Source organism: Pseudomassariella vexata (assembly GCF_002105095.1).
Source record: "Pseudomassariella vexata strain CBS 129021 chromosome Unknown BCR38scaffold_8, whole genome shotgun sequence".
Classification (NCBI taxonomy): Eukaryota; Fungi; Ascomycota; class Sordariomycetes; order Amphisphaeriales; family Pseudomassariaceae; genus Pseudomassariella; species Pseudomassariella vexata.
In genome coordinates, this window is record NW_024467963.1 from 373,530 (window position 1) to 397,391 (window position 23,862).

At 49.6% G+C, this 23,862-nt stretch overlaps 8 protein-coding genes across 8 annotated transcripts; 4 read left to right on the forward strand and 4 right to left on the reverse strand.

Moving 5' to 3' along the window:
* Positions 1–2,263: 2,263 nt before the first annotated feature.
* Positions 2,264–6,750, forward strand: BCR38DRAFT_475051 (uncharacterized protein; the record flags this gene model as incomplete). Its single annotated transcript, XM_040862992.1, has 3 exons — positions 2,264–3,060; positions 3,186–3,584; positions 3,858–6,750. The coding sequence occupies exons 1-3, from the start codon at positions 2,657–2,659 to the stop codon at positions 6,748–6,750; spliced, it is 3,696 nt and encodes a 1,231-aa protein (XP_040714655.1). The 5' UTR covers positions 2,264–2,656.
* A 1,687-nt stretch (positions 6,751–8,437) lies between these two features.
* BCR38DRAFT_435640 (arrestin) lies at positions 8,438–10,950 on the reverse strand. The gene is made up of 4 exons (XM_040860391.1): positions 10,381–10,950; positions 10,146–10,326; positions 9,604–9,998; positions 8,438–9,454 (listed from the first exon to the last, which is right to left on the reverse strand). The coding sequence occupies exons 1-4, from the start codon at positions 10,541–10,543 to the stop codon at positions 8,625–8,627; spliced, it is 1,569 nt and encodes a 522-aa protein (XP_040714656.1). The 5' UTR covers positions 10,544–10,950; the 3' UTR covers positions 8,438–8,624.
* A 966-nt stretch (positions 10,951–11,916) lies between these two features.
* On the reverse strand, positions 11,917–13,631 carry BCR38DRAFT_219071 (formyl transferase). The gene is made up of 3 exons (XM_040854233.1): positions 12,978–13,631; positions 12,858–12,926; positions 11,917–12,804 (listed from the first exon to the last, which is right to left on the reverse strand). The coding sequence occupies exons 1-3, from the start codon at positions 13,273–13,275 to the stop codon at positions 11,957–11,959; spliced, it is 1,215 nt and encodes a 404-aa protein (XP_040714657.1). The 5' UTR covers positions 13,276–13,631; the 3' UTR covers positions 11,917–11,956.
* Positions 13,632–14,259: 628 nt separating this feature from the next.
* On the forward strand, positions 14,260–14,509 carry BCR38DRAFT_435644 (uncharacterized protein). Its single transcript, XM_040860392.1, has one exon. It carries the CDS (start codon positions 14,275–14,277, stop codon positions 14,446–14,448), a length of 174 nt encoding a protein of 57 aa, XP_040714658.1. The 5' UTR covers positions 14,260–14,274; the 3' UTR covers positions 14,449–14,509.
* A 565-nt stretch (positions 14,510–15,074) lies between these two features.
* Positions 15,075–16,091, reverse strand: BCR38DRAFT_458252 (Alpha/beta hydrolase fold-1; the record flags this gene model as incomplete). The annotated part of the gene is made up of 4 exons (XM_040862140.1): positions 15,075–15,410; positions 15,468–15,491; positions 15,614–15,868; positions 15,939–16,091. 4 exons carry the CDS (start codon positions 16,089–16,091, stop codon positions 15,075–15,077), a joined length of 768 nt encoding a protein of 255 aa, XP_040714659.1.
* A 622-nt stretch (positions 16,092–16,713) lies between these two features.
* On the forward strand, positions 16,714–18,244 carry BCR38DRAFT_435646 (uncharacterized protein). The gene is made up of 2 exons (XM_040860393.1): positions 16,714–16,886; positions 16,949–18,244. Exon 2 carries the CDS (start codon positions 17,042–17,044, stop codon positions 17,417–17,419), a length of 378 nt encoding a protein of 125 aa, XP_040714660.1. The 5' UTR covers positions 16,714–16,886; positions 16,949–17,041; the 3' UTR covers positions 17,420–18,244.
* Positions 18,245–19,503: 1,259 nt separating this feature from the next.
* Positions 19,504–20,198, reverse strand: BCR38DRAFT_409976 (uncharacterized protein; the record flags this gene model as incomplete). Its single annotated transcript, XM_040858412.1, has 3 exons — positions 19,504–19,753; positions 19,884–20,023; positions 20,061–20,198. 3 exons carry the CDS (start codon positions 20,196–20,198, stop codon positions 19,504–19,506), a joined length of 528 nt encoding a protein of 175 aa, XP_040714661.1.
* Positions 20,199–22,085: 1,887 nt separating this feature from the next.
* Positions 22,086–23,166, forward strand: BCR38DRAFT_345047 (cytokine-induced anti-apoptosis inhibitor 1, Fe-S biogenesis-domain-containing protein; the record flags this gene model as incomplete). The annotated part of the gene is made up of 2 exons (XM_040856152.1): positions 22,086–22,803; positions 22,859–23,166. 2 exons carry the CDS (start codon positions 22,086–22,088, stop codon positions 23,164–23,166), a joined length of 1,026 nt encoding a protein of 341 aa, XP_040714662.1.
* Between the last annotated feature and the right edge of the window lie 696 nt (positions 23,167–23,862).

Here is a 23,862-nt window from a genome sequence, read left to right on the forward strand (position 1 = left end):
GCGTTGTGACACTGTTACAGCCAAGAGGAATGAGGGCCGTTGGCGGTAATTTGTATTCTAGTTTGTTTAAATCGGCGAACGGAGTACTTCATACAGTCGATGCAGGGTTCAAGCATGACCCTCTGCACAAGTGTCATGATGCTATGCAGTTGCTTCGTTTTGTGATGTTTTGTTGGTGTTGAGCAGTTATTCATTGTTTAGTTGCATTCATGCTCAGGTGATGCTTTTTTGGGCAGTTTCCCCATAAACGAAACTTCTCTAGGATTTGTTTGGGCTTTGATTGCGCTCTTCCGAGTCCTCCTTCTTGTACCGGATACGGCTTGTGAGGAAGGAAGAACCCTAGGATAGGATAAATTGGTTTGCATTTCAACCTGAGGTTCTAACGTACAACCCCACCTTTCCGGCCATATATTGCAATCCAATTGAAGGTATTCGAAACAGTGTATTCAACGTACTATTATAGATATTCAGGTACAACCAGCTCTAATAGAAAACTGTGCTCTAGGGCTTCCTGAGGTATAGATCTGATAGATTCTGACGCCTTAGCTGGGTCCAGGATTACCTGATTCCGACGTTGTACCTGGTCTCGTTGCCGTTCTACTTCAAGGGCTCGATCCATCGCTTCCTTAATCTGTACAATATTACCAAATCGTTCATTAGGCCCTGATAGTACCTTCTTACGTGGTTTGTGGCGTAACGAAGTTATCTCGGCTTCTAATGCGTGTACACGTTGGGTCAAAGTAGCGACCTAGACGCTTTGTACATCTAGCCGACGAGTCAGCTTCCGAAACAATAGCCGTTGCGACGATCGCAATGGCGTAATCGCTGCCAGACTCTCCCTAGCTACTAAGCTAGTCACTGGCGTCGCTATTATTGTCGGATCAAGCCAATTACCAGCTGTTGGTGGTGTAGTTGGTCGTTCTGATAGGGGGGCTATCGTCGGCTGAGGTCGCGATGGATCTAATGGGTATATTCCGGTTGCAGAGAAGCCTGATTGTATATTACTGATCGTGAACGACTTCGTATATGCCTCGATGTATAGCGAGAGGAACGTCGACTTTTTAAATGGAATAGAACAGTACTCGATCGAGAGAGAGGTCGCTAACGAGCGATAGTACCGCTTTAATGGAGCAAATACGGCGACGTCGAGAGGTTGGAGCCCGTGAGAACAGTGTGCTGGCAAAAATAGTAACGAGATCTTGTTACAATAGGCTAACCACATAAACTCGACGTTGTCGTGAGCGATATGACCATCTAATATCAAGAGCCACTGCTCGCCGGGATCAACTGGTTGTGTACGAGGTATAAAGATATCACGAAGCCATCGAACGGCGATATCTGTACTGATCCAACCGTTAGACGAATAAGCATATTACCAATCAGGTATATCGTCGCAATCGTTAAACCATTGGGCTTGGAGGCTCTTGCCAGTATATATTACTGCTGGGGTCAACGAGTTACCCATCGCCGATATAGCATGTAATATAGTGACCTATTCGCGGCTTTCGTCACTCCGAACGAATGTTGTATGTTTCTCTGATGATCCGTACACTATACCCTCGATCCCTTCGCCAATCGCGATGCCTGTTTCGTCCATATTCCAGACGTTATGTGGAAAGTAGTCGTGAGCTGACATAAGGCTTCGTACGTCTCGAAGAAATCGTCGATATTCTGCGTCGATAGGCCATCAAATCGCTGACGGTCGAGGCGTCGAGATTGAATACTTCCGACCTCTGGATGGCGTTGAATAAAGCGATGAACCCAATGGCGACCGAGGCCCTCTGATCGACGATCCTGAGGTAATAGAATCAACGCCATCTTAGCGATGAATAGCGCCGACGGGCTACGACCCTCGCGATCCATTTCGAGGATCCATCCAATCAGCGCGTCTTCCTATCCCTAGATAGCTTCATCGACGCGATTGACGCGTCAGAATGGCTGAGGCCATCACCGAGTCGTAATTGGAGGGTAGAGCGTGGAACGCCCCATCGGAGGGAAGCCTGGCGCTGGGATATCCCTTGATTGATATCGTTAAGAGCGCCTTGAATCGAATTTTCTGAATACCGTGGCATTGTATAATAATAGCCAATACCGACGATAATCTGTTGTGCCGAAGGTTGTTGTAGTTGGCAGATTAGGTGGCCAGAAAGGCGGGTGGCCGGAAAGGTGGGGTTGTATGTTATGGCTTAACAAGATACTGAGGGCAAAACGCCAAGACTTCCCAAGTCGCTCGCAGCTTGGTAAAGTGGACCAACCCATGGCAGGCCCAGCCTAGACAGCACCAACGCGGAGAGCCTCAATCGCAGTTGCTTAGCTGTGCTTCAATCGTCAATCAAGTCTGGGCATAGGACGGGCTCATCGCCTACATCCGACACAGGACTGCCAACCAGCAACGCATAAATATACCGAACAACAACGGCGTTACTTTCAACAAATTCCACCCCTTCGTCCTTTGATTGCAGAGGGTAAGCTCTCCCATGTCTCTGCATTGCTTTCACGCCTGTCACGCTTGTCTCGCCTCGACAACCGCCTTTGGCTAATCAGCGCGTGAATCTCATCTCTCACCTGCCCCCGAAACTTCACACTTGAAACCTCAAACCTCGACAGCACTGTAGACGAACGTTGGACTCACGCTTTGCGATGAATCATTGAGTCTATGGCGCCAGTTGGAGGCAATCATTTGTCGCCGACGGCAACTTCAGGGTCGCCTGCGAATGCCGACCACCAGGTTGCTGCGACAAATTCCACCCTCACCACCTTGTTTGGCGGACGACAGCATTCATGGATGACCGGAGCAGGACCGGTAAAGCCCAAGCCCCGTCTGACACAGCCGCTTGCCTCGAGACAGCAATCTTCACAATATCAGAATCCCCAAGACGGGCAAGTACAACCCACGAACCCACTGCCCGCCAAAACCACCACACAAGCAGTACGCTCTTCGCATCACTTACCTTCGAGACCACCGCACCCTTCACACCAGAATCCATCTCATAAGCTGCCTCCGCGGCCACCAGAACCTCTTAAACAACCACAAGTCGCATTAATGCAAACATCTGCAAAGTAATGTCTTCCCCAGGCTCTTGCCCAGCTTGTTCCGGCGTGACTGCCTTGTGAGCTGCGCGCAATCTCTATGCACGCTTTATTCATTCGAAGCAAGACATAAGCTGACCTATCAATATCTATAGGCTTCCCGTTGCGCCTGCAGTTCTTCCGTCACCAGCACCCAGTAATGAACCTAGCCCAGCCGTGTCTGCATCGTACGAAGCCACGAGCCCTTACAGAAATCACTCACTCCCACCGGAAACACCAAGTTACGCCCCTGTTATTGAAGCGCATTTTGAGATCGTTGCCGATTCAGCGTCAGTTGACCGCACGACTCGGGCACCCGCATCTGCTGCAGCAAATGAACAAAGTTCAACTGAGGGAAAAGAAACTGGTAGTGCGGTGAGGACGCGTAGCTCGGCAGTCATGACTCTCCAAACACCAACAACGCCCAATTTGCCTTTGTTCAGTCCGATGATGGCCCCAGCAACCCCAATTCAAGGGCAAAACCAGGATCCGCCAGCAAAACGGAGACGCATTGAGTGAGTGAACTATCTTCCTTAGCCATAATGAACTAAGTCTTGTGATCTTGTGACGGTGAACTATCGAGGACTCTATTCGTTGAGCTGTCAGGTTCTTGAGCCTTGCTGATCCGCCAAATGTCCTTGCTTTTCTTGGGGACTTTCTTTTTCTGGAACTGGCATTCACTAAATTCCTTCAAATTGAGACGTATCATGTTGCGGTCACTTTGATCTGGATGATGGAACTTCACTGCGACTGTCCTGTTTTGAGTACTTACTAACCCATGGTCAAAGGGAACCGCTTCAAAGGGAACCGCTTCAAAGGGAACCGCTGCAAGGCTTGCTTCAGAGTCTCCAGGCAGCAACGGCGATTGAGAATCAGATTCGCACTCAGGGTGGAGAACATGCACTAGAGGCTCTGGTTGAACGACCCAGATACCAGCTTCTCAGAGAGGCATGCACGCAGAATGACATTTTCTTTGTAGCATTGCACCAACTGTTCTGTGCATGGTCCACCAATACCTCGTTGGCTCACCAATTCTGCGTTCAGGGAGTCCACGATCCATCCCTAGTGGACAATGGCTTCGGGATTATGGGGACGATTCTTAAGAGTAACTCGAAGCTGAGACTCGAACATCTGGAGTGGTTTGTGCGCTTTCCAGCCCAACTGCGCGTCATGCATAGCGACTTTCCGATCTACGCCAATGCCATCATCGCAGTGCTAGATTTCTTGGTCCGCATCTCTACGAATTGGATGGTGGTGAATCACGATCACAAGCGGTTAGGCTACCCGCTGCTCATGGATGAGCTGATTGCTACCTTTGCACTTTATTCACCCATCTTGCAAACCATTGTCTTCAGAGCATCGAGAAGGACACTCGGGGTTATTGATGGACTGATAGGGGCTCAGATGGACGAGTTGTTCAGGCAAGATCAACGAAATCACAGTCAGGAAAACGGAACATTTTTCATGACAACCACAAAAGATTTCCAGAAAGAGCCGTACAACAATAACTTGATACAGAAATATCAGATGCTGGCCCAGTCAATCTGGAATGGAATGTCCCAACAGGTTGCATACCCATCTACTTCAACATCTCCTTCTCCAGCCCAGCAATCCTTGACAATGGCGACACCGCAAATGAGCCCGCAGATTCCCCAGGTCCCGAACGGCTTCAGGGCGGCAGGTAGGCAAGCGTCAGTAGTTACGAATGCTGAAGGCCAGATTGCGCAGACCTCTCCAGTAAACTCCCCGTTCCCCGTCACGAGTGCTGCCGGCGAGGATTTCTTTGCGCCAGTCCCTATACCGGCGCAGTATCAACTGACCTCGAAACAAACACCTGGCGTACAGACCAACTCACCGAACAACGTGCACCTGTCTTGCACTCCACCAAACCAATCGCCCGTTATCAACCAAGGGCAGTTCGGTTCTTCCATTCAACAATACCTTGGAGCCAGCGGGAATCAACTTCCTCCAAACTCCTCTGATCCGCAGCAATTCCCGCAACAATTTCGGCTTAGACGTGCATCCCAGCATCTCACGCAAGCTTCCCAAGTCCACCAGCGTCTTAGCTCAAGGTCACCACAGATTCAGAACGTGGACATATCTCTGATGCCGAACGGTGCAGCACTGCCCAGCATGTCAAGTCAGCATCGCCCTGCACCTCAAATTCAAAACACAATGAACCAATACCAGCAGATGCAATTTGGCGGACATTCGTCACCGCGCTCACATAATGCGTCCATATCCCATGGGAACGCACAGCCTCCTCTGCGTCGTGTTTCAACCACCTCAGCTGGAGCAACGCCGGCTCTCTCACCGGCAGGAGCTGCCAACGGTGTGTTCCCTTCCTCGCCAACCCTGTGGAATACTGGCACAAACGTTACGGACTTAGTGCGTCAGAGTAACGTATATCCACATTCAATGGCCAACCGACAACTGCAGCAGGTGGGTGGCGATCTTGCTGCTGTCGCCCGCGCACCCATACACCGTACAATAAATTTGAACGAATATCCACATGACCCTTACGAGCGGAAGTCGATCGAAATGTCTTTGCACCAAGTACACGTCAGAAGTCCGAAACGAATGCTTCGTGATTCGGGATACCCCCAGAATACAGAGAGACACTACCAGTTTGTTAAGTATCTGGCACTGCAGCCTGTCCCGATTCGTCCTCATCCGTACCTGTACACCTTCCGGTTCAACATTAGTGACGAGGAGTTTGGAAGGATTTCTCCCAACGCGGTGCTTCAGCACGAAATGCTGCCAGTCAATATCTTCTCGAACGGGTCGCTACGTGTTCGTTTGCGATGCTGCCCACAAAAGACCGACACCGTGTCAATATCGGAGGATTCATGGGTGACGAACGAGACGGGTTGGCCGGAGCACTTCTATGCGAAGCTCAATCAGCACAGCTTGACAGTCAGGCGCAAGCAGCACCATGCGAAAGACCAACCGGTGGAGTTGGGATGTTTTATCAAGCCTGGGGCAAACATACTCCAGATCCACGTGCCTGTGAGAAAACCAATCAGGATGGTGCCTTTCGTCGCCGTCGAGGTTGTGGAAACCCTTAGTCATACCGCAATCCTTGGCCTGGCAAACCTTCGAGCTGATGCCGGGCTGTCCGCGGAGTGGACGCGACAAATCATTGCAAAGCGTCTCGGTGGCTCTAGCAGTAATGATGACAATGATATTGCCATGGTCGTCAGCGACTTGACTATAAACCTCGCTGATCCATTCAGCTTCATCATGTTCGACATTCCTGTCCGAGGCAAGAATTGTCTTCACCTGGAATGCTTCGATCTTGAAACCTGGCTGAACACTCGGCCAACCAAGAAGGCATGCACTTGTGGAACCAAGGAATCCAGTTGCAAGTTCTGCCCTAAAGAGCCAACGTTTGTTGACAAGTGGAAATGTCCTCTATGTGCTGGCGACGCGCGTCCCTGCAGTCTTCAGATTGATGGCTTCCTCACTGAAGTCAGGGCGAAGTTGGCTGCTGAGGGTAAACTCAAGACAAAGCAAATAATGGTTTCCGCAGATGGTTCTTGGAAAGCCAAGGTAGAGCTGGGAGACGATGACAGTGGCACTGATAGCGACAGCGATAACACTCCGGCCACGGCTTCACAATCTTGTACCCAGCCTGCGCAGTCTAAGGCGCCCGTTGAGGTGATTACACTTGACGACTGATGACTCGAGTCTCAGCCCCTTATTTTCTTTGTGATTACTTACCCACGACCCACCTCACATAGTCCTCTTTTGCCGAGATGAGTTCTTCACTTTTCCACCCCCTTACGTCCAGGGATTCCAGTAGTGGACTCTGTGGAAACGACAAACTGTCATTTTAAAAGACCGCGATATACCCCCCGAAGTCATTGATGCTTTGCCCAAACAGGTACGGAGTTACATGGGGGCATCTTCTCGGATTGGTCCTCGGCGGATGCTCTAGGAATGGAAATGGGAATGGAGTTTGGTACATGACATGTAGGGCATCTTCGATACCAGCGCCTTTCTCGTGGACATATTAACGAATGAGCGAGGAATGGCCGCATGTTGGTATTGGCCATAGTCGCCGAGGCTACACTCACTAAGGGCTTGTTCACGATTTGCAGCTCACATTTCACGTGGGGTCTTGTGGCCTCGAGCTGGACCAGGGATTGCTAGCCTGGAATACATAATGAGCAGAGATGATTATAATGATAATGCATCTGATCTGCATTTTGGAATGTTCCATTATGGTGATTCGAGGGCCAATCGTAGTTCTTGGTTTTCGCTAAGGTAGTATTCTCTTGAATTGAGGATACGTGTTTTGAGAGAAACAATCACGCAGCATGTGAGTTACTTCGGTCCTAACGGTTCACCCTCCCACTCAATGCGCTTTGCGTTTGGGGCTTGAGTATTATGATAAATGAGAGATTAGGACTAAGGGGACCAAGAGATGTACATGAAGTGCTGAATGTAAACTAAGCAGAGACGATAGACGTTATTGAAGCAGTGGACGTAAACACACGCCCATAGAAGCAAATTAGAGCATGTCATTTGGAGGTTGCTGGTATACAAGGCCTTGCACTTTCCATTACGGGAGTTGGCATCCAATTGGATGATCTGTCGAACTGTGTCGGAAAGAAAATGGAAATTTTGAATCTCTCATCCATAATCAACGTAACTAAACAAAAATGAGCTTCGCATTTCCGGGACACGGTTTGCGAAGCTTCGGCACTACCCATATCCAGACTGGCAGAACTAACCTCGTACTCCCGTTCTGATATTTCATTTCGAGGTCAGCACGATTCAACATATCAGCTCTTCTAGGAAGCGACTGCGGAATGCGTCGCGTCGAGTTAAACTATTCTACCTGGCAGTTCTACGACGTGAGGCTTCCGGTCGTAGAGGTGGGTAGAGGTGGACAGAGACGAGGGCAATGAGGTGTTCAGGCATGTCTAATTCAAGTAATAAGTCGATGCTCCATCACAAAACTATTATCCCGAATAACTTCTAGACAGGCAATGCCTGACCAGCAACTCCTAGATCCGTTTGATGACTATCGAAAGTCAAGAATGTGTGCAAAATTCATGCATTTAAACCGCGATGTTGCTGTTGTTTCGTGTCAACTGGCGCCTTTGAGTTTGCGAACAAGAGATTACTCGTACCTTGAAACGACTCATTGGAATCACTGCGAGAGGAATGCCGAATAAGCCCGCTGATCTGTGGAGGCCAGGCATGCTTTCCCCTGGCCACCTCGGGTTGTGATGGAGTCAATGGGAGGGAAAATGCAGCCAGCGAGACTTGGATACATGGTATTCTTCCACAGATGAAGCATCCCAAGGATGGAGACGAGTTTCACTGGGCGATAGAGCACCAAGAGAAGGCTTGGATTGGCTTGTATGAAATGCTTGAAATTCTCTATATATCCACCAGCAGTACGACTAGGTAGTCCATCGGCACGTGACTAATGCAACTGCTACTAGCAATACCAAGTATGATGTGCTGTAGTCATCCTTAGTCATGTCGGTGATTACCCCTGAATACCGTTGAATCTCGTGTCTCTTTCCATCCCATCGGGGCTAATGCAAGCCCGATTTCTCGGGCGGCATGGTACTAGGATCATTCTCTGCAGTAACACCACTGTATGCAGGTCTCTCAGAGGGTCCTGTGAGATCCTGCGCTATGGCCTCATCGTAACTAGGAGGTGCATCTTCATATGGTGTGCTATTCGGACCCAGCTGAGGTGGATATAGGGGGTCGCTCGGCTGTACCTGTGGCTGTGCTTGAGGCCGGGATGGCGCCACGGAAGTCCTGGGAGGCAAAGTCGGAGGCGACTGTTGTGGTCTATATGTCGACGAGCGTAATAACTCTCTCGGTGGGGTGATACCGGAATATATCTCGACTTTCGACAGCTTTAGGGGTAGATAAATAAGCTGTGGATACGGCGCTGTTGCTTTCCCACTAGTGGAAGGGAGCCCCCAGCTTAGCCCAACCTTCATTTCGAGCTCGTAACGGCGGGAGATGTTGCATCCTGTAAAAGAAGGGGCAACAGTGTTGGGCATTCGGATATTGGCCCACAAAGCATCGGGCACAACGAACTCAGAGTCAACTGCATCTTGGGGAGAGCCTAAGGCTATGGAGAGGTTGGCTGTGGTGCAGACAAGCCAGCGACTGACTTCGGTGTTCTGGAGATCATGCACGCGAATATTGGTAAAGCCAACGAGGGCAATCTCAAGCGAGGACAAGTAGACCTGCTCTTGCGAGTTGGCAATCTTCTTGGCTATAAGACGAAGTGGTATCGGCTCGTTGCAAGTCAAAATAGTGGGATGTGGGAGGCGTGCTGATATCTCTATGGACGGGGGCACTGTCTCGACGTCCTCCTCGGCTTGAGATGACTTGCTGCTAAAGACTAGAGAATAATTCAGCGTCGACAACGGGATAACCAAGAGGATCGAAATTCATAATGTGTCTGGGGAATGAAATCTCGAGGTGGGATCACCGGGTAATTCTTGCCCCGGAGACAACAACCAATATACAAAGAACTCTAGAGCGACTCACAAGGATTATTTTTCTTCTTCCGTTGTGGCAAGGGCGTGCGTGGCTTAAAGATAAATGGGCGTCTGGCAAAGGCCTCTTGGCTGGTTTTGGGTGGCCGGGGCGGCTCGATTGGTAAGAACTTGAACCCAGTTTGGTATCTCCAGTTCTCCTTGAAGAAACCCGGCCGTTGTATTGTCACCTTGATATAATAGCGGATTTCAGCTTGACGTGGGAATCCCGTAAGTGACGGCGGCAGTGTAGTCTTGACATGCCGCAGCATCAACTGCTTGCTTCCATCCATTATTCGGTACCCGCCGAACAGCCCGCCGTTCCCAGGGCTCATTGCACCAAGGCCTCCGACCCCGCTTAATGCCGCCATTGCCTTGGGGTTGGAGCATATATTATTCAAGGGGACTCTGTGCACGAGAATCAGCGACTATAACTTCAGGTGTTGTTACTACTAAGGGGCTCTGAAACGTGTTGTAGCAGCATTCGCTTCCGGGCAAGCTGTTGTGGAACTCCGTTTGCAAATCCAGAGAAAACAGATATGTAGGGACGCATACTTGAAACGAAAGCGAAACTCGTGTTGCCCTGGATGTAATACGCCAGGCATAGAGCCAATGGCTGCCGACGCAAACCCCGACTCACCGCCGGGATAGACCTGTTGAACAAGGTACAGCAGTTTGTGGTTCTCCGTGACAACATCCCCGCTAGTCACCGATGAGACGGGCTGGTTTTCAAAATCTAGTGCGTATCAGCATGTAGTTCAACATCCACAAGCGGGTTGATACCACATGCCTCCCCTGGGCAGGGCCAGCGCAGTCCGGCTTTCGCCTTCCAGTTTGACAATAATATTGCCAACATTCTCCGAACGGTTTAGACCAAGGATTATGCGGCCTTGTATGAAGTCGAGATTCGTATAGAATTCGGGCGGGTTATCGAGGGCTATTCGTATCGACATCGTGTTGGAACGTGTTCCAAGAAATTATCAAGGGAACAGTGCACGATGGTTTGCGACGATCCCGGTGCTATGCCGTTGATTTCTTTATGGTGAAGCAGACGAGTATTCTGAGATCGGAAATATCATATAGACCCTGCTGTTTCGCCGGGACCAAGTGTCGTTCAGTCTGCGCTAGAGAAATGGTGTTGGTTGCGGCAACGATTTGACTATGAACCTTCACCAACTCGGTTGGATCTTAGTTTTAAGTGCAGAAGTCTCGGTCCACGACGAGAACATGTTTGCGAGCATAGAGAAAAATAGCAAAGCTTGCTAGGTGAGTCGCAGGCGATCCAAGCGATCCGGGCTGATGTGCTCTTGGCTACATACCATTGGTGGTGATCATCTCAAGTATGGGAGCATTGGCGAGCCGACCCGTCGCAAAAGTAGCTGAGCCTCGCACCCCACGCGTCGGAAACGATGTCATCGCTTGACTATCTTATCGCCTATCGATTATAGCCTTACTTATCGCTCAGTCATGCTTTTTAATAGAGCACCATCGTCCTCGTAATTCCTAATTACAAAAAGTGAACACCCTTCAGTTACTAGTAATAAATCCACACTTTGCAGACAGAAGTTTCATGGATACCCGTCTTCTTGCACGGTAGCACGGCATTTACGGAAGTGGTCAAGCATCATCGTCGTTACTTCCATTCTCAGTTTTTACCATGCTTCATACCTTCCTCGATTTGGTACAAAGTGGAAAGTCCCCGTCCATCTTCTTGGATCTGCCGGTAACTAGAGAAACTTTTGCCGGTGTTGTGATGTTAATGAAAGCCCGAAGGTCTCCTTCGTCCAGAGGAAGGCCTCTGGGTTCCAGCCGCTGGTGCCCAAGAAGGCTTCTTCGACGCCGTGGAATGTCGTGTCCCGCCTCTGGTTATTTATGTTCATTGCATGGATTTCCAAAGCAACTCAGTTACTAGTAGTTTAGACTCGAGTTTAATGGCGTCTGTTGGTGCGGAAACGGTTCATGGAACTCGAGCAACGAGAAAATACCATTCAACTTGTTTGATCTAGGATAAGAGAGTATGTACCCGTTCGGTTAATTTCGAAATATTTTATTCGAATGAGGCTCGATACGTAACGCTATCAGATTATTTGATCACACACCGGAGATGATGAAGACTATAATTGCCAACATTCTCCCGACTTTTCAAAAAGTGTTGCTGGTCCGAACGTCGCTTTTTGGAATCAAGGAACTCCCAGGCCTTGCTAGGAGCAAACTTGGTGAGATACGTTCTTCAAAACCATTGCAATTTGAATTTCAGTCTCACTTGGGTGAATGCCTCGTTAGGTAGAGCTCTGCTCATCTCTCAAACCACCCCTGCACTTTTATCATGCACACATGGATTCTCAGTTCTGTTTCTCTTCGTTTTCTTATAACTCTCTCGGTGTCTCATACAATTTGAGCTGGGCCAAGACTTGCTTTGCAGGCTTGGCCCTCTGGCCTTCGATCTTCAGAGTCTCCAATGCTACCCCCATCCCGCTCCAGCCGGGAATCCATATAGACCCGTCCCCCGTTTCCGAGTATACGTCTACTCGCTGTATGAACGAATGTCCTTGTTGGTCTTCTCCATGGATTACAATCTGCTCAGGACGCGGGGTGGAATGATCTAACTTTGGGGGTCGACGCCCGCTAGCACTCACGACGATGATGCGCTTTAGGTCTCCCTTTTTGTCTTTTGCCTTGAACCATAGCGGCCCAATGATCTGTTGTCGCAATAGGACCTCAGAATGGTTCACCGTCGGCTCCAGAGGATATGTAGACGACGCCGGTCTCAGAAGGAACTGGCGATCCCGGGGCGTGATCTTGGGCGCATGTGGCGACGCGAGGGGCGCCGCAGGCTCCCCCACCCGACCACGGTCCTGCAGCGGCGGGACGTGGAGCCCGTCGCGGAGGCCCTGCACGAGCATGTTCACTGCCAAGGGCGTTAGAAGGTCTTGGAGCCCCTTCACGGTAATGCCGCGAGGCACAGGACTTTCAAGAGGCGTCTGCTCCAGCACGATGCCGTGGTCGAATGCCTTGTCGTCCAGCGTTTGGAGAGTTACCCCGGTGGAGTTCCACTGGTGCAGAATTGTGTGGTGCAACGGAGCCGGTCCGCGGAAGTCGGGCAGCAATGATGGGTGGACGTTGAGACCGCCGTACTTGGCGGCTCTGAGTAGCCGTGGGGGCACGAAGAGGCCGAAGGAGACGGCTATGATGAGATTGATGGACTCAGGCATCTGTGTGTGTTAGCTGCAGCTCGTCCATCGCAGACATGGAGCCTTTGACTTGCATTCCAGCCCGTGAAGGTATCACGCTCATGGATTGGTAGTAAGAGACGTTTGGCCAGGTCTCTGATGGGGGCTGGGTGATCTGTTAGCCATATTGGTTGAGATCAGTGGGAGAGCCACTCACGATGCTGAATGACTTTGTACCCTCGGCCTGTGCCTTTGCCCGGCCTGACCACGACGTCGATGGATTGAATCAAAAACGGGTTGCGCATGCGTTCCGTGTCGAGCGCCTCGAGCGCGGCGCAGCTGAATTCATCTGAGCCGCAGAACAGAATACGCAGAGGGTCGCATTTCTTTGCCACCCTGTCTTGGGTTTGTCTTCTGTCCGCCAAAGAAGGCTGGAAGGGTGGAAGCAATGATGCCCTCAGACGTGAATAGTGCCGCGGCCTTAGCGAAAGGCATGAGAAGACTGGTCGGATCATTTTGCTCGGGTGCAGTGGACATCAAATATGCCTAGCTCCTTAAAACTCATTGAAATAACTTAGACCAAGTACCTTCCCAAAGCCGTCCATCTCGGACTCTTGGTCGCTATTCGTAACCCTGGTGCAACCATCAACTTGTCAGACGTCTTGAATTTGAAATGGCTTAAGACGCGACAGCTTGTCCATATGCGTCGCAGAGTCGGACTCAATACACTAGAAAAAAAAGAGTTCAATCCAGTCGGTCCAGTCTGGCGAGTAACCACAGGTTTAACCGTTGAACGATTTTATGCCATGTGCAAATAAGATGCTCGATTCGAAGTCCAAGTTGCTTCTTCGTTCAGCTTTTGGGAACTTTCGAGATAATGGGAAAGCTGCAGAACTTGGCATATTGAGATATTAGGATATGTAACTAACCCGATCATGCATATCTGAAAAAGCACGCCACTTGCAGGGATCTTCATAACGTTCACCTCACGCTGCCTTCAGCCAGACTTCGGCCCTCAGCATTTTGAAATTCAGATTGTAGCCTCGCAGACAGCCTTGTCTGCTTCTATTTATAGTCAATATGTCCCCCTTGTAAACAATACAGAATCTTTATCGTCCATCCCTCTATTTGCAATCCTGCCATACACGTGGAGATGAAGTGACTTTCGCTGATTTGACGACCCTTCGGTGAGGAATCCAGAACGACAAGTCTGGCCATCCTGTAGGAACGAGATGCAGTCAGGAGGCGTCACCAGAAAGCATTGGTTGTTGGGTATGTTTGGACATGTCAATTAGAGATCCCGCGCATCTGCGCAGTCTCTTTCTTCTGTCCGAATCCAGCCCTGTCTCGACATGACTGCCTTCACCTGCATCCATTGATTTGTGATTACAAGATCAGAGTCCTAGTTCTGAAAGCAGCGAATTATGCCAGACATGATAAGAGGCTACGAGGTCGTATGAGACATACACGGTTGCCGGACGAACAAACCCTGCTCCTTACGCAAGTAATGGGAAATGGACCCGACGGCAATGAAAACCTCGCTACCCAGACAAACGATGGGGTTGGGGTCTACAATTCGGGTCAGGGGTCTGGGAATTTACCTCCAAAACCCATATAGCACAGAAATCCGTACGTGTAAAAGGCCAATGGGAACAGAGGTGAGTTGGCGCGGGAATCTCTTCTGGTAAAGGCTGAGAAAAATCATTTTATAGAGTAGCTCTAATTGAGGAGACCACCTGGGATTTCGGGGGATTTATAAGACTAAAATGATGACTTTGATGTTATAGTTAATGGATCTTCGTCTCACAGTTGTCAAACTAGATCGTAGAATTTATCTCGTCTGGAGGCGCCAGGCTTATAGGACACATTATTATATATAGTTCATTGATCCTCGCCAAAGCAGGATGAGATGATTTCAATTAAAATTCAGCTGTATTCTCAAAGATAATTGGCATTCACGTAGTCTGTGGACTCTGCAAAGAGGGACACCGGCTTCCATTTCGTGGGAACTTGCCCTGAAGCGGGTTTCAGGGGTCGCTAATCCTGGTGAGCTTGCGAGCATCTATCATCGTTCTTTTGAAAGGCCTGGTCTGCATGTAGCGGTTCCCTTGGTCGCTTAAACTCCACATGGAACACTTCATCCTCATGCGACATTAATTGGCACGCCAGTGCTAGCTCTGTAAAAATGGATCTAACAGTAGTATTTTCATATTGATCCACAGACGACTCGGCTTGATCTGAGATTTATTGACAGGAGATGGTCTTCAAATGGTGCATCCACAACATATCGTTCCTGTATAGTCGCACCCGCGACTCATTCGTCAACTTCCTCCGCAATCTTCGCAAGCAAGCGTGCGCACTCCTCCGGCTTGCTCAAGAAAGGACTGTGTCCCGTTTGAATCCTCTCGACTTTGAAGCCAGGGATGATGGTGGTAATCAATTCTTGGATACTCACCGGGATGCCCTGGTCCAGCTCGGTGATTAGGTAACTCTTGGGGATGGTGATGTCCGTCATGATGAAGTCGCATCCCGTCTCGAAGGCGTCCTGCGAGTGCGGTACCAGCGTCTTGAACCACGTTTCTGCCTCCGCTTCGGACAGGTCATTGTACAGGACGGGTTTGGCTTTCTCGTTCACGGTGATTAGTTGGTTCTGGAGATATGTCAGTATCGGCATGATACAATCCGGGAAGAATTAAAGAGGTCTTACCTTGGTGTACGGTACAGCTGCGTTCTGTGTCACGATTGAGAGTCAGTATGAGTTCGACTGTCGGAGATGTGTGAAAGTTTTCAAGCAGGGTCCTAATATAATTTTGGACAGGATAGAAAATGATGTGGGGGACTCCAGATACTCACATGAAAAGGCAACCATGAGCCGCCAATCCCTTGCAAGAAGTCTTGACCTCGGACCATGATGCCTCCGCTAGCCATGTAGACTAAGCGTCTGAAGCCACCTGTCTTGCCCTCGGCAGCACGCTCCTTGATCCCGAGGCCCTGAGTCGCAGCGGATGCCGGGATACCACCGTACGAATGCGCGACTATGACGACTTCCTTGCCTTCGTCAAAGAGGGGTATCACGACCTCGCGAATGAGCTTCACATCGCTCTGCCACTGTAGTGTTCGGGGTTAGCTCATGTCGATGTAAACTTTGAAATGCCTGAACACGACTGAGATTACTTACAGTCGCGCCCTGCTTGTCATCGCCCAAGGTCGCCAGCGCGGGGCAGATGAACTCATAACCCAGGTGGTTGAGCTGCTCCTTGAGGAGGTCGTAGCAGAGAGGCAGATGCCATGCACCGTGGACAAGGAGGATGATTGGTTTCGTTGAAGACATGACGATGCTGTTATTCCAAGTAATAGAGTGATGCCGTTGCAGGAAATGTCGAAAAAGTATGGCTTTCATTTCGTGAAATACTTCGGAGCACACTTATATGTGCTCGTTGATACGATGCTGACGCCAGCCGCCAGCGAGCCAGCGACTTGGATGTTGGCGCTAGCCTCGCCACTCGCACAAACAGATGCTGCGATTCTCAAAGAATGTGAGTAACTGAAAAAAAAACCGAAGTGTAAAACATGTTCGATGGATCTCAAGTAATCAAGCAGTAATGAAGTACATCCTAGTGGACGTGCCTCATCAAACACGCAGTTGTCACTCGGAGAGACTGATCTGGATAAAGTGAGTAGGTCATTACCGGACTAAGCGGTATTGGGATATGCATACTGCATATGTACGACCTAGTTAAGCCTCAATGACCAAGAACTAATGCTACGAGAAGACTGAATGTGACGGGAAAACGATACTTCGGGCACTATCATTAGAAGCTCTACTCTATATAGAAAACGCGGAGCTAAGTTAGATGCAGTAACCTATTCTGTATTCCTTAAGGTATTAGCTACTATTTAGGCCGTAGTATATCTATTTATGTTTATAGCTATAAGAAGCTATAGACGCAGTAGTTTCTGAAGTAAAACGTCGTAGAATATAAATACACTAAGGCTTCCCGAAACACCGATATTTAGTCACTTCCCGTCCGCTCTCCGACCGTAGACCTACTCCGGCCACAACCGGCAGCTTGAACGCTGACTGGTTTTCCCAACACAGACTTGAGAAGAATGCTCCCATTTTTTGGTACGTAGTTAAACCTGATCCAAATAAGGTGTTTTCTGACTTACTGGCTATTCATACCATAGTAGCGCCTAAGATAGCCAAGCGCCGCCTTGTTTTCTCCCCCCAAGGATTGTTGTCTTGATCGTCTCATTCGACTAGGCGATTGCTAGAACTGGATGTCTCTGATTTCAACTCTTCTGATCTTTTGGCCCTGCGAGCACACGATCGTGGGACGCGGTGCCTTTTGTGCACCTATGTTGCGCAGCTGCGCAAACGACGACGTTGGCTGGTGCGCCAACATCAGACCCAAGACACACTTCTTTGACCTCAACATCTCTCACCTCAAACTCAGTATTGTATTTACCAGTGGTGAATCCTCATTGATGAAAGATTGCAAAGGGCTAAAACGAAGCCATGCTGCCGTTTCAGTGGTCCACGCAAAACATCATGCGAGACGCTGTGTACAGCAAAACAGGCCTGTCAGATTCGTGGGAGTCAAGATCACTTTTCTCCCTTCAGCCCTGAACGGGTTTCCGCCAGGAAAACAGTCTTAGGGTATTAAGCACCAGGAAGATAGTGCCAGGTCGCGATGATGCATCCTTCAAGACTACGGTCTCGTCACGTTTTGCAAGTGTACTGAAGGGTCGGGAATGAAAGCCTTCGAGATCATGTGAAAACCCAGCCACACCCCGAATTCCATTTTCGTCGCTCTAAACCGAAGCGCTGTACATCAATCAAGAGTTTGGGTTCCTTGCGGGTCATCATTTTCTAGCTGAAAGCGCCAAAAGAAAGCTGCATGTGTCCATCGCTCTGATATCCGGGAGTCTCTTGTGTTCGTACATTCAAAGACGTCTACACCACCCTTGGCCCCCTGTTAAATGCCTATTTGAAGGGAACCTGCCTGAGAAATATGGAGTTGTGCCACACATCTCTGACACTGCTTTATCGGAGGCAAATATGAAGAATGATGGAGCTGATAAAACAACTGTGGACAAGCAACTGGTCCATTATATTTGCCATGAAGCCAACAGACTAACGATTGGAAACTAACGGAAAAGAATCCATTGCGGAGCATGAAAGTGATAAAGATGGCGTGGACGTGGTTGTCGTGTTTCCGACGGCTCAAGATGAAGCACTTCACCTGGACGGATCCATAGCCGTAGCATCGAGTTCGAGAAGCTAAAAGCCCAGAGACCGACCAGAGCTTAGAGTATTGGCAGGAACGTTTGATTATCAGCCTAATTTACGTGTCACAGAAAACGGACATGGTGGTAAAGGAACGCACGAGAATCATGATAACACAATTGAGAGGCCGGGTCCGCGACACAGCAATGTCGATTCCCTTCATATAATTGCGGATACTACTAGCAGGTCAAAAGCGACTAGAAGGGAAAGTGTAACTGGACTTGACAGGTCTGGCTCGGGTCCAGACATGATGATCGTTCCATCAACGCCCAGAATACGAAGAGACTGTGTCACGAACTTCCAATACGAATTAGTTCTAGCGTGAGTGCCACTTACTGGCCTGGGGAAGCTGCTGGGCAGCGATCCAATGGGGCTTCTCGAAACAGCAACAGGGTCAACACCGTACACGGCGCCGGACGGAAAGAAATGCCGAAAATCAACACGACTCCGGGATGACGACGACGAAGATGGTGGTCGAAGATATGACCAAGACGCCGATGCCGAGACTGGCAAGAGATTTGTGTGCCATTACTTCAAGCGCAACCCAAGGAAGGACTGGGAAACACAAACTTGCTCTGGACGGGGGCTGGCGCAAGGTCCATCGACTCAAGTATGTCTTTCACAAGACGTTTGCATTCTATAATTGTAATATCCTAACATTGAAAGGGAGCATCTTTATCGAAGAAACAGGCTGCCCCATATCAATGCCGCTGGTTCTACAAACATTTCGATGAGCAGGAAAACCTGCACGAGCCTTGCCACAAAGACATACCCTGCTTGAAGTGCCCGAAAGCCAGAGACCTCGGAAGGAGTGACCCTCGGAAGGAGTGACCCTCGAGCAGGAGAGGCTACTCTGGCATCGCAACCACATGGCAAGCGAGGAAGAGAAGCTTATGAGTGACTGGGAGGCTATATTATCCAAGAGAGAGAGATTGTAAGTATGTTCCGAAACAACATCGTAGAGGTGTAGGGGGCTATATCTGCCACCGAAAGGTTCAGTTGCAGACTTCCGCTGAATGAATTTTGCTCATTCACTGCTAAGCCACCAAAGACAGTAGAGGGATGTGGGTATTATAGATATGCAATTACCACGCCATTCTACATCAGGCTGGACAGAAACTTATCGCGACATCACAAGAAGACATAAAAGTATTGGTGAAAATCTCAATTGGTTCTATGCCAGATCAGGGGCAGACCATAGTGTATTGGTGTTACATCGGTGACCCCCCTGATCACCATACAAAGCCGAGCAGATGCTACCCGTGAAGCTCAACGCCAGTTTGACTCATCATATCTCATAATCGTTTCCTTTCCTAGCCGCCAGCATCCATACTTCCATGTCGGCTTCCAAGCAAGAGCGCCATTGATGGTCCTATATCACAAATGGGTGCGCGGGGTGGGGAGGGGGGTTGCAAAATCCGTTCTCGGACGTGTTGTTTGTTGTTTGTTGGGTTTACAAGTTCTTGTGGTCCTTCTCGTCCATGGTGCTGCCAACACTGGACGAACTCTCCGTCTTGGTCAGAGCATCATCGTCCTCGGCCTCGGGGCCGTGGATGCTCTCCTCGAAGACGGGCTCGGGCTCATTGACCTCAAACTTGGTCTTGAAGTCATGGAGGTGGTTGGAGTAGCCGCTGCTGTTAGAACGGCGACGGGCATTGGTGAACTTGAATTGCTCGTCGACGATCTCCTCGCCAGGTCCACCCCTGTGAGGAAAAGGGTCAGTATTTAGTTTGGGCTAGATCTGCTGTAAGGCTGAGATTGGGTGCGGGACCAAAGCATTGGAAGGAGTCTCGACGTGAAGGTGGACAAAGACTGGATGCAGAGATGACTTACCAATTGCCCTTGCCTCCGCCATTCTTCTTGGTCTTCTTGGGGTCGACGCCCTCGAAGCCGTTCTTAGCGAAGAACTTGGGGACGTTCTCCTGAGGGAGAACGGTGCCCTCGGCAATACCGGCGTGGTCCTTGTCGTTGTACTTGTGAGAGCGAGTCACTGCAGACGATGCAACTCACGTTAGCCCGATGTTCTACATCGTATTCTGGATTGTAGAATTGAGATGACAGTGACGAGAGAAGGGAATATCCCGCCAGCAATGACGATGAAGCTTGGAAGCAAACGTAATGGTAGCTAGGAGGTCTCCAGGAGGTCATGCGGGGTCGAGGGTAATGAGATGGGAGAAGTGAAGATAACGAGCTAGAACCTACTGTTGAAGACTTGGCGATGGTGCGATGGTGCGATGGTGCGATGGAAAGAGTTATGCTGGTCTTGGGGAGTCAATGTCGATGCGATCGTGATGATGTTTGGATGGAATGGGATGTAGATGGGTAGAGGTGGGCAGGTAGAAGCTCGTTCGACGTAATGGCTGATATGGGGAACGAAGGTGGGGTGATGTGGTCAGGTCAGGTCAACGTCGATGGGTTGGGTGTATTAAATGGGTGTGTAGAAGATGCGAGATGCAACAACTCAATTAGATGAGCTCGGGAAAAGCTCCCTTTTTAAAGCATCAGACGTGAATTGAACGCAAGTCGGCTGCAGCCACTGCATTCTCCAATCAGCGCCGTCCAGAGCAGCTAGAAGCCAACGTATTGCCTGTTCGCAATGGCATCGAAAGTTGCGGTCTTATCGATCAAGTCGCGTGACCCTCGTCTGAGCATCGTAGTATCTACGTGAGTACTCCACTTGGCGCTTGAGCAATAACTCGTCGAGCTGCGCGATGCATGGAGAAATCATGGTGGGATACTCTATCGTGCCAGAAGTCCGTAACCTCCCAAGGATCTGTCTGTTACATGCCATGCCACCAATGGAGCTATTTATCCATCCAGCCCCATCGCCGGTCTTGTAGCCGGCTGGCCTGCCATTGCCTGTCTCCAAGCAGCCAATTGCCTCATAACATTTGACTTGTTTTTTTTCATTGCCCTAACCCGTACATAAGTCCTTCAAGAGCTTTACATCGAGATATACATACAACATCTCCTCTAACGGCTGGAATACAAATAGCTCCCCCAGCAAAAATGCATGCAGGGTTATGTCACAAGGCCCACTTGCCAGGTACACCGTACCTTCCCTCCCTCCGATCATGCCGACTAGCAATGCGGGGAAACCCCACTTTGGCACATTCGCTGAGCAATTCGTGATCACAACCACTGACTCGTTGCAATTGTGCTTTACATATTATGTAGCAGCGAAAGGCCGCGGCCGTCGTGCTCGAGTTTTTTAAGTGTCGTGCGGGTAGAATTTCCATTTTTATAGAATAGAAAGCTGTCCTAGCAGCGGAACTATAGTAAAGTTGTACATCTTACGGGTTTCAGTGTGTCCCTACTTACCTCATCTAAACTTTGGGGGCAGCGAAGTCACCCCCAAAATACCAGACCCTATCTGCAGTCTGCCAAGGCTCTGACAGCCGCTGAGTTCAGGCTTTCACTTAATGACTAGAGGTCCAGCTAGACCCACATGCAGTGCGTGTGTTGGAACTTCTTGGGATTTGGTGACTCCGTGTTAATTGAAAGCTGGCGAGCATTCCAACACTGTCTCAAGTCAAAAGTGTCCCAATTTCGATCCCTTCTGAGCAGCGAAGCGAGACCGACAGACGTCACTCGGTTGCCTTCAGCAGACTTCTTCATCATCCGCCAAAGCGATACCGCTGGACCGCCGCTATCGGATCTAATAGGGACTTTGCAGGTCAAACTGGAGAAGTGCCCTTCGAGTTGATTTTGGCCAGATCAAGCGCCGTTTATTTTCTCCTTGCAAAGAAAAATTGACTAATACACACGTCTCCGCTGAAATAGGCGTCGTCACATTATTTGCAATCCATCTCATTCGCTGCGAGCCATCAAAATTCCCCTTTTCTATCGGAACTCTCCCAAAGAATACTCTTATTTCAGACTGCAAAACCCCCGTCAGTACCCCTCCACCGTCACATCGTCATCAACCAAAAGTTGCGCCACGCCAAATCACCGCCGCGAAACCGAGTCGACAAGAAAAGAGTAACGCAAACGACAACAATATCAGCGCTGCAAGCGCCCACCGATTTACTCGTTATGGCGCCTTCTGTGGTTATGCTCGATACCTCCTCGGATTTTACGTCACCTTCTGCAAAGTTTGCTCATAATGGCTCCTCAGCCGCACGTACACTGCTTCTAGCCCCGGCATCAATCGCGAGCCACGAAGAAAGATTACGCGATGTGCTGGCTGCTCACGATCGACTCGTCACCGACATTCAGATGCTCGATCGACTCTCTGCGAACCTAGTCTCGCTCCCCGATGCCACATACGACTTGATCCTTGTTCTCACAGACGCAGATGGCACACGAACGCAATCGAGACCTCTTTTGAATCGCAATGTGTTTGCTAAGCTTGTTCCAGCGCTCAAGGTCGGAGGAAAATTGAAAGCACAGGACGGTTCTCTCAAACAAGATAACAACGGTGCGGATGTGCGCGAGGCAGTACTTGCCGGTCTCCTACCTAGGCCGGATGGGTTCACGAAGATGGACGATGCGGAGGAGGCTGTGCCACTGAAGCTCAGCTTCGGCAAGGGCAAGAAGAAAAGCGCAGTCGGTCTAGCGGCGCCGAGTGTTACAAGCAACCAAGTCAACAGTGCAACTACCAAATTGAGCTTGGCACCACCAGTCGCAAAGCCAGCCGGCGTTGGCTTTGTGGATTTCAGTGACGACTTTGGAATGGAGGATGACGACGACGAACTGATCGACGAAGATACCCTGTTGACAGAGGAGGACCTGAATCGGCCCATAGCTATCCGTGAGTATATCACAAACACCCCTGGCAATTTCACGCTCAACTAATTTATATATAGCGGCTGAATGCGTACCCAAGGTCGGCAAACGGCGGCGTGCATGCAAGGATTGCACTTGTGGTCTCGCAGAAAAATTGGCCGCCGAAGATGCTGAGATGAGGGCGGACGCAGACGCCAAGCTTCAAACGCTGAAGCTCGGTATGGACGATTTGAACGAGATGGACTTTACGGTCCAAGGCAAGGTTGGGTCGTGTGGAAACTGCTCGCTAGGTGATGCTTTCAGATGTGATGGATGTCCGTACTTGGGAATGCCTGCATTCAAGCCAGGAGAGGAGGTCAGACTGCTCAACAATGAGATACAGCTGTGAGCATTGTCATGGTGAGGAAGAAATTATGATACCAGTACATGAAATAGTACACAATGAGCAACCACTGGTGTGGATTCAGCTACAAGGAGCAACACTTCTCATGCGCAATGTATGGCTGCTTTGAAGGATGACGTCAAGTCAACGATACCATGCATGATTTATATTTTATTTGTATCTATCGGCATCATGATTAGTTCGCAACATGCGAAAGGCTTTCCTATGAAATCAAGAATAAGGCTCCCCTCCTCCGAGTCCCCATACCTCTGGGTGGGTTAAAATTGCTGTGAAAAGTGGAAAAGTGATATGCGAGGTTTGGTACATCTAACCGGAGGCTGGTGAAGCTGCCTAGTTCGGCACAGCATAACAAGGTCTCAACTATCCGACATGTTGAATTGTGCCGTTTGAACAACGGTCATATCCTCGTGAATATTGAAGCATCCTTATAAACGAAGTCATGTAGTGTCAATTTGAAGTGTTGGTGTAGGATGCAACTCAGCTTTGTTATTTATCTGAGACAACTCTACATCTGACTCCCCTGATATACGCCAAAACCCTATCATAACCATAGACCTCGTTCTACGAAGCCAAAATCTCGGGAAAGGGCCACAACCTCTGAAGTCGAATTGGAGGAGTTCGTAGAAAAGTCTTGTTGCTGCAGCTCTGCAGTGACAATTAGGACTTACGAGGCTCCTTGAT

Bases quoted from the DNA above. Each gene is read 5' to 3' on its own strand.
- BCR38DRAFT_435646 (XM_040860393.1), top strand. From the start codon at position 17,042: ATGTCTCTGATTTCAACTCTTCTGATCTTTTGGCCCTGCGAGCACACG.
- BCR38DRAFT_219071 (XM_040854233.1), bottom strand. From the start codon at position 13,275: ATGATCCGACCAGTCTTCTCATGCCTTTCGCTAAGGCCGCGGCACTAT. The intron at 12,927-12,977 runs GTGAGTGGCTCT...CAGATCACCCAG, and splicing joins GTACAAAGTCATTCAGCATC to CCCCCATCAGAGACCTGGCC. The intron at 12,805-12,857 runs ATGCAAGTCAAA...GCTAACACACAC, and splicing joins TGATACCTTCACGGGCTGGA to AGATGCCTGAGTCCATCAAT.
- BCR38DRAFT_435640 (XM_040860391.1), bottom strand. From the start codon at position 10,543: ATGTCGATACGAATAGCCCTCGATAACCCGCCCGAATTCTATACGAAT. The intron at 10,327-10,380 runs GCATGTGGTATC...GATACGCACTAG, and splicing joins GCTGGCCCTGCCCAGGGGAG to ATTTTGAAAACCAGCCCGTC. The intron at 9,999-10,145 runs GTATGCGTCCCT...TCTCGTGCACAG, and splicing joins GAGTTTCGCTTTCGTTTCAA to AGTCCCCTTGAATAATATAT.
- BCR38DRAFT_435644 (XM_040860392.1), top strand. From the start codon at position 14,275: ATGGACCCGACGGCAATGAAAACCTCGCTACCCAGACAAACGATGGGG.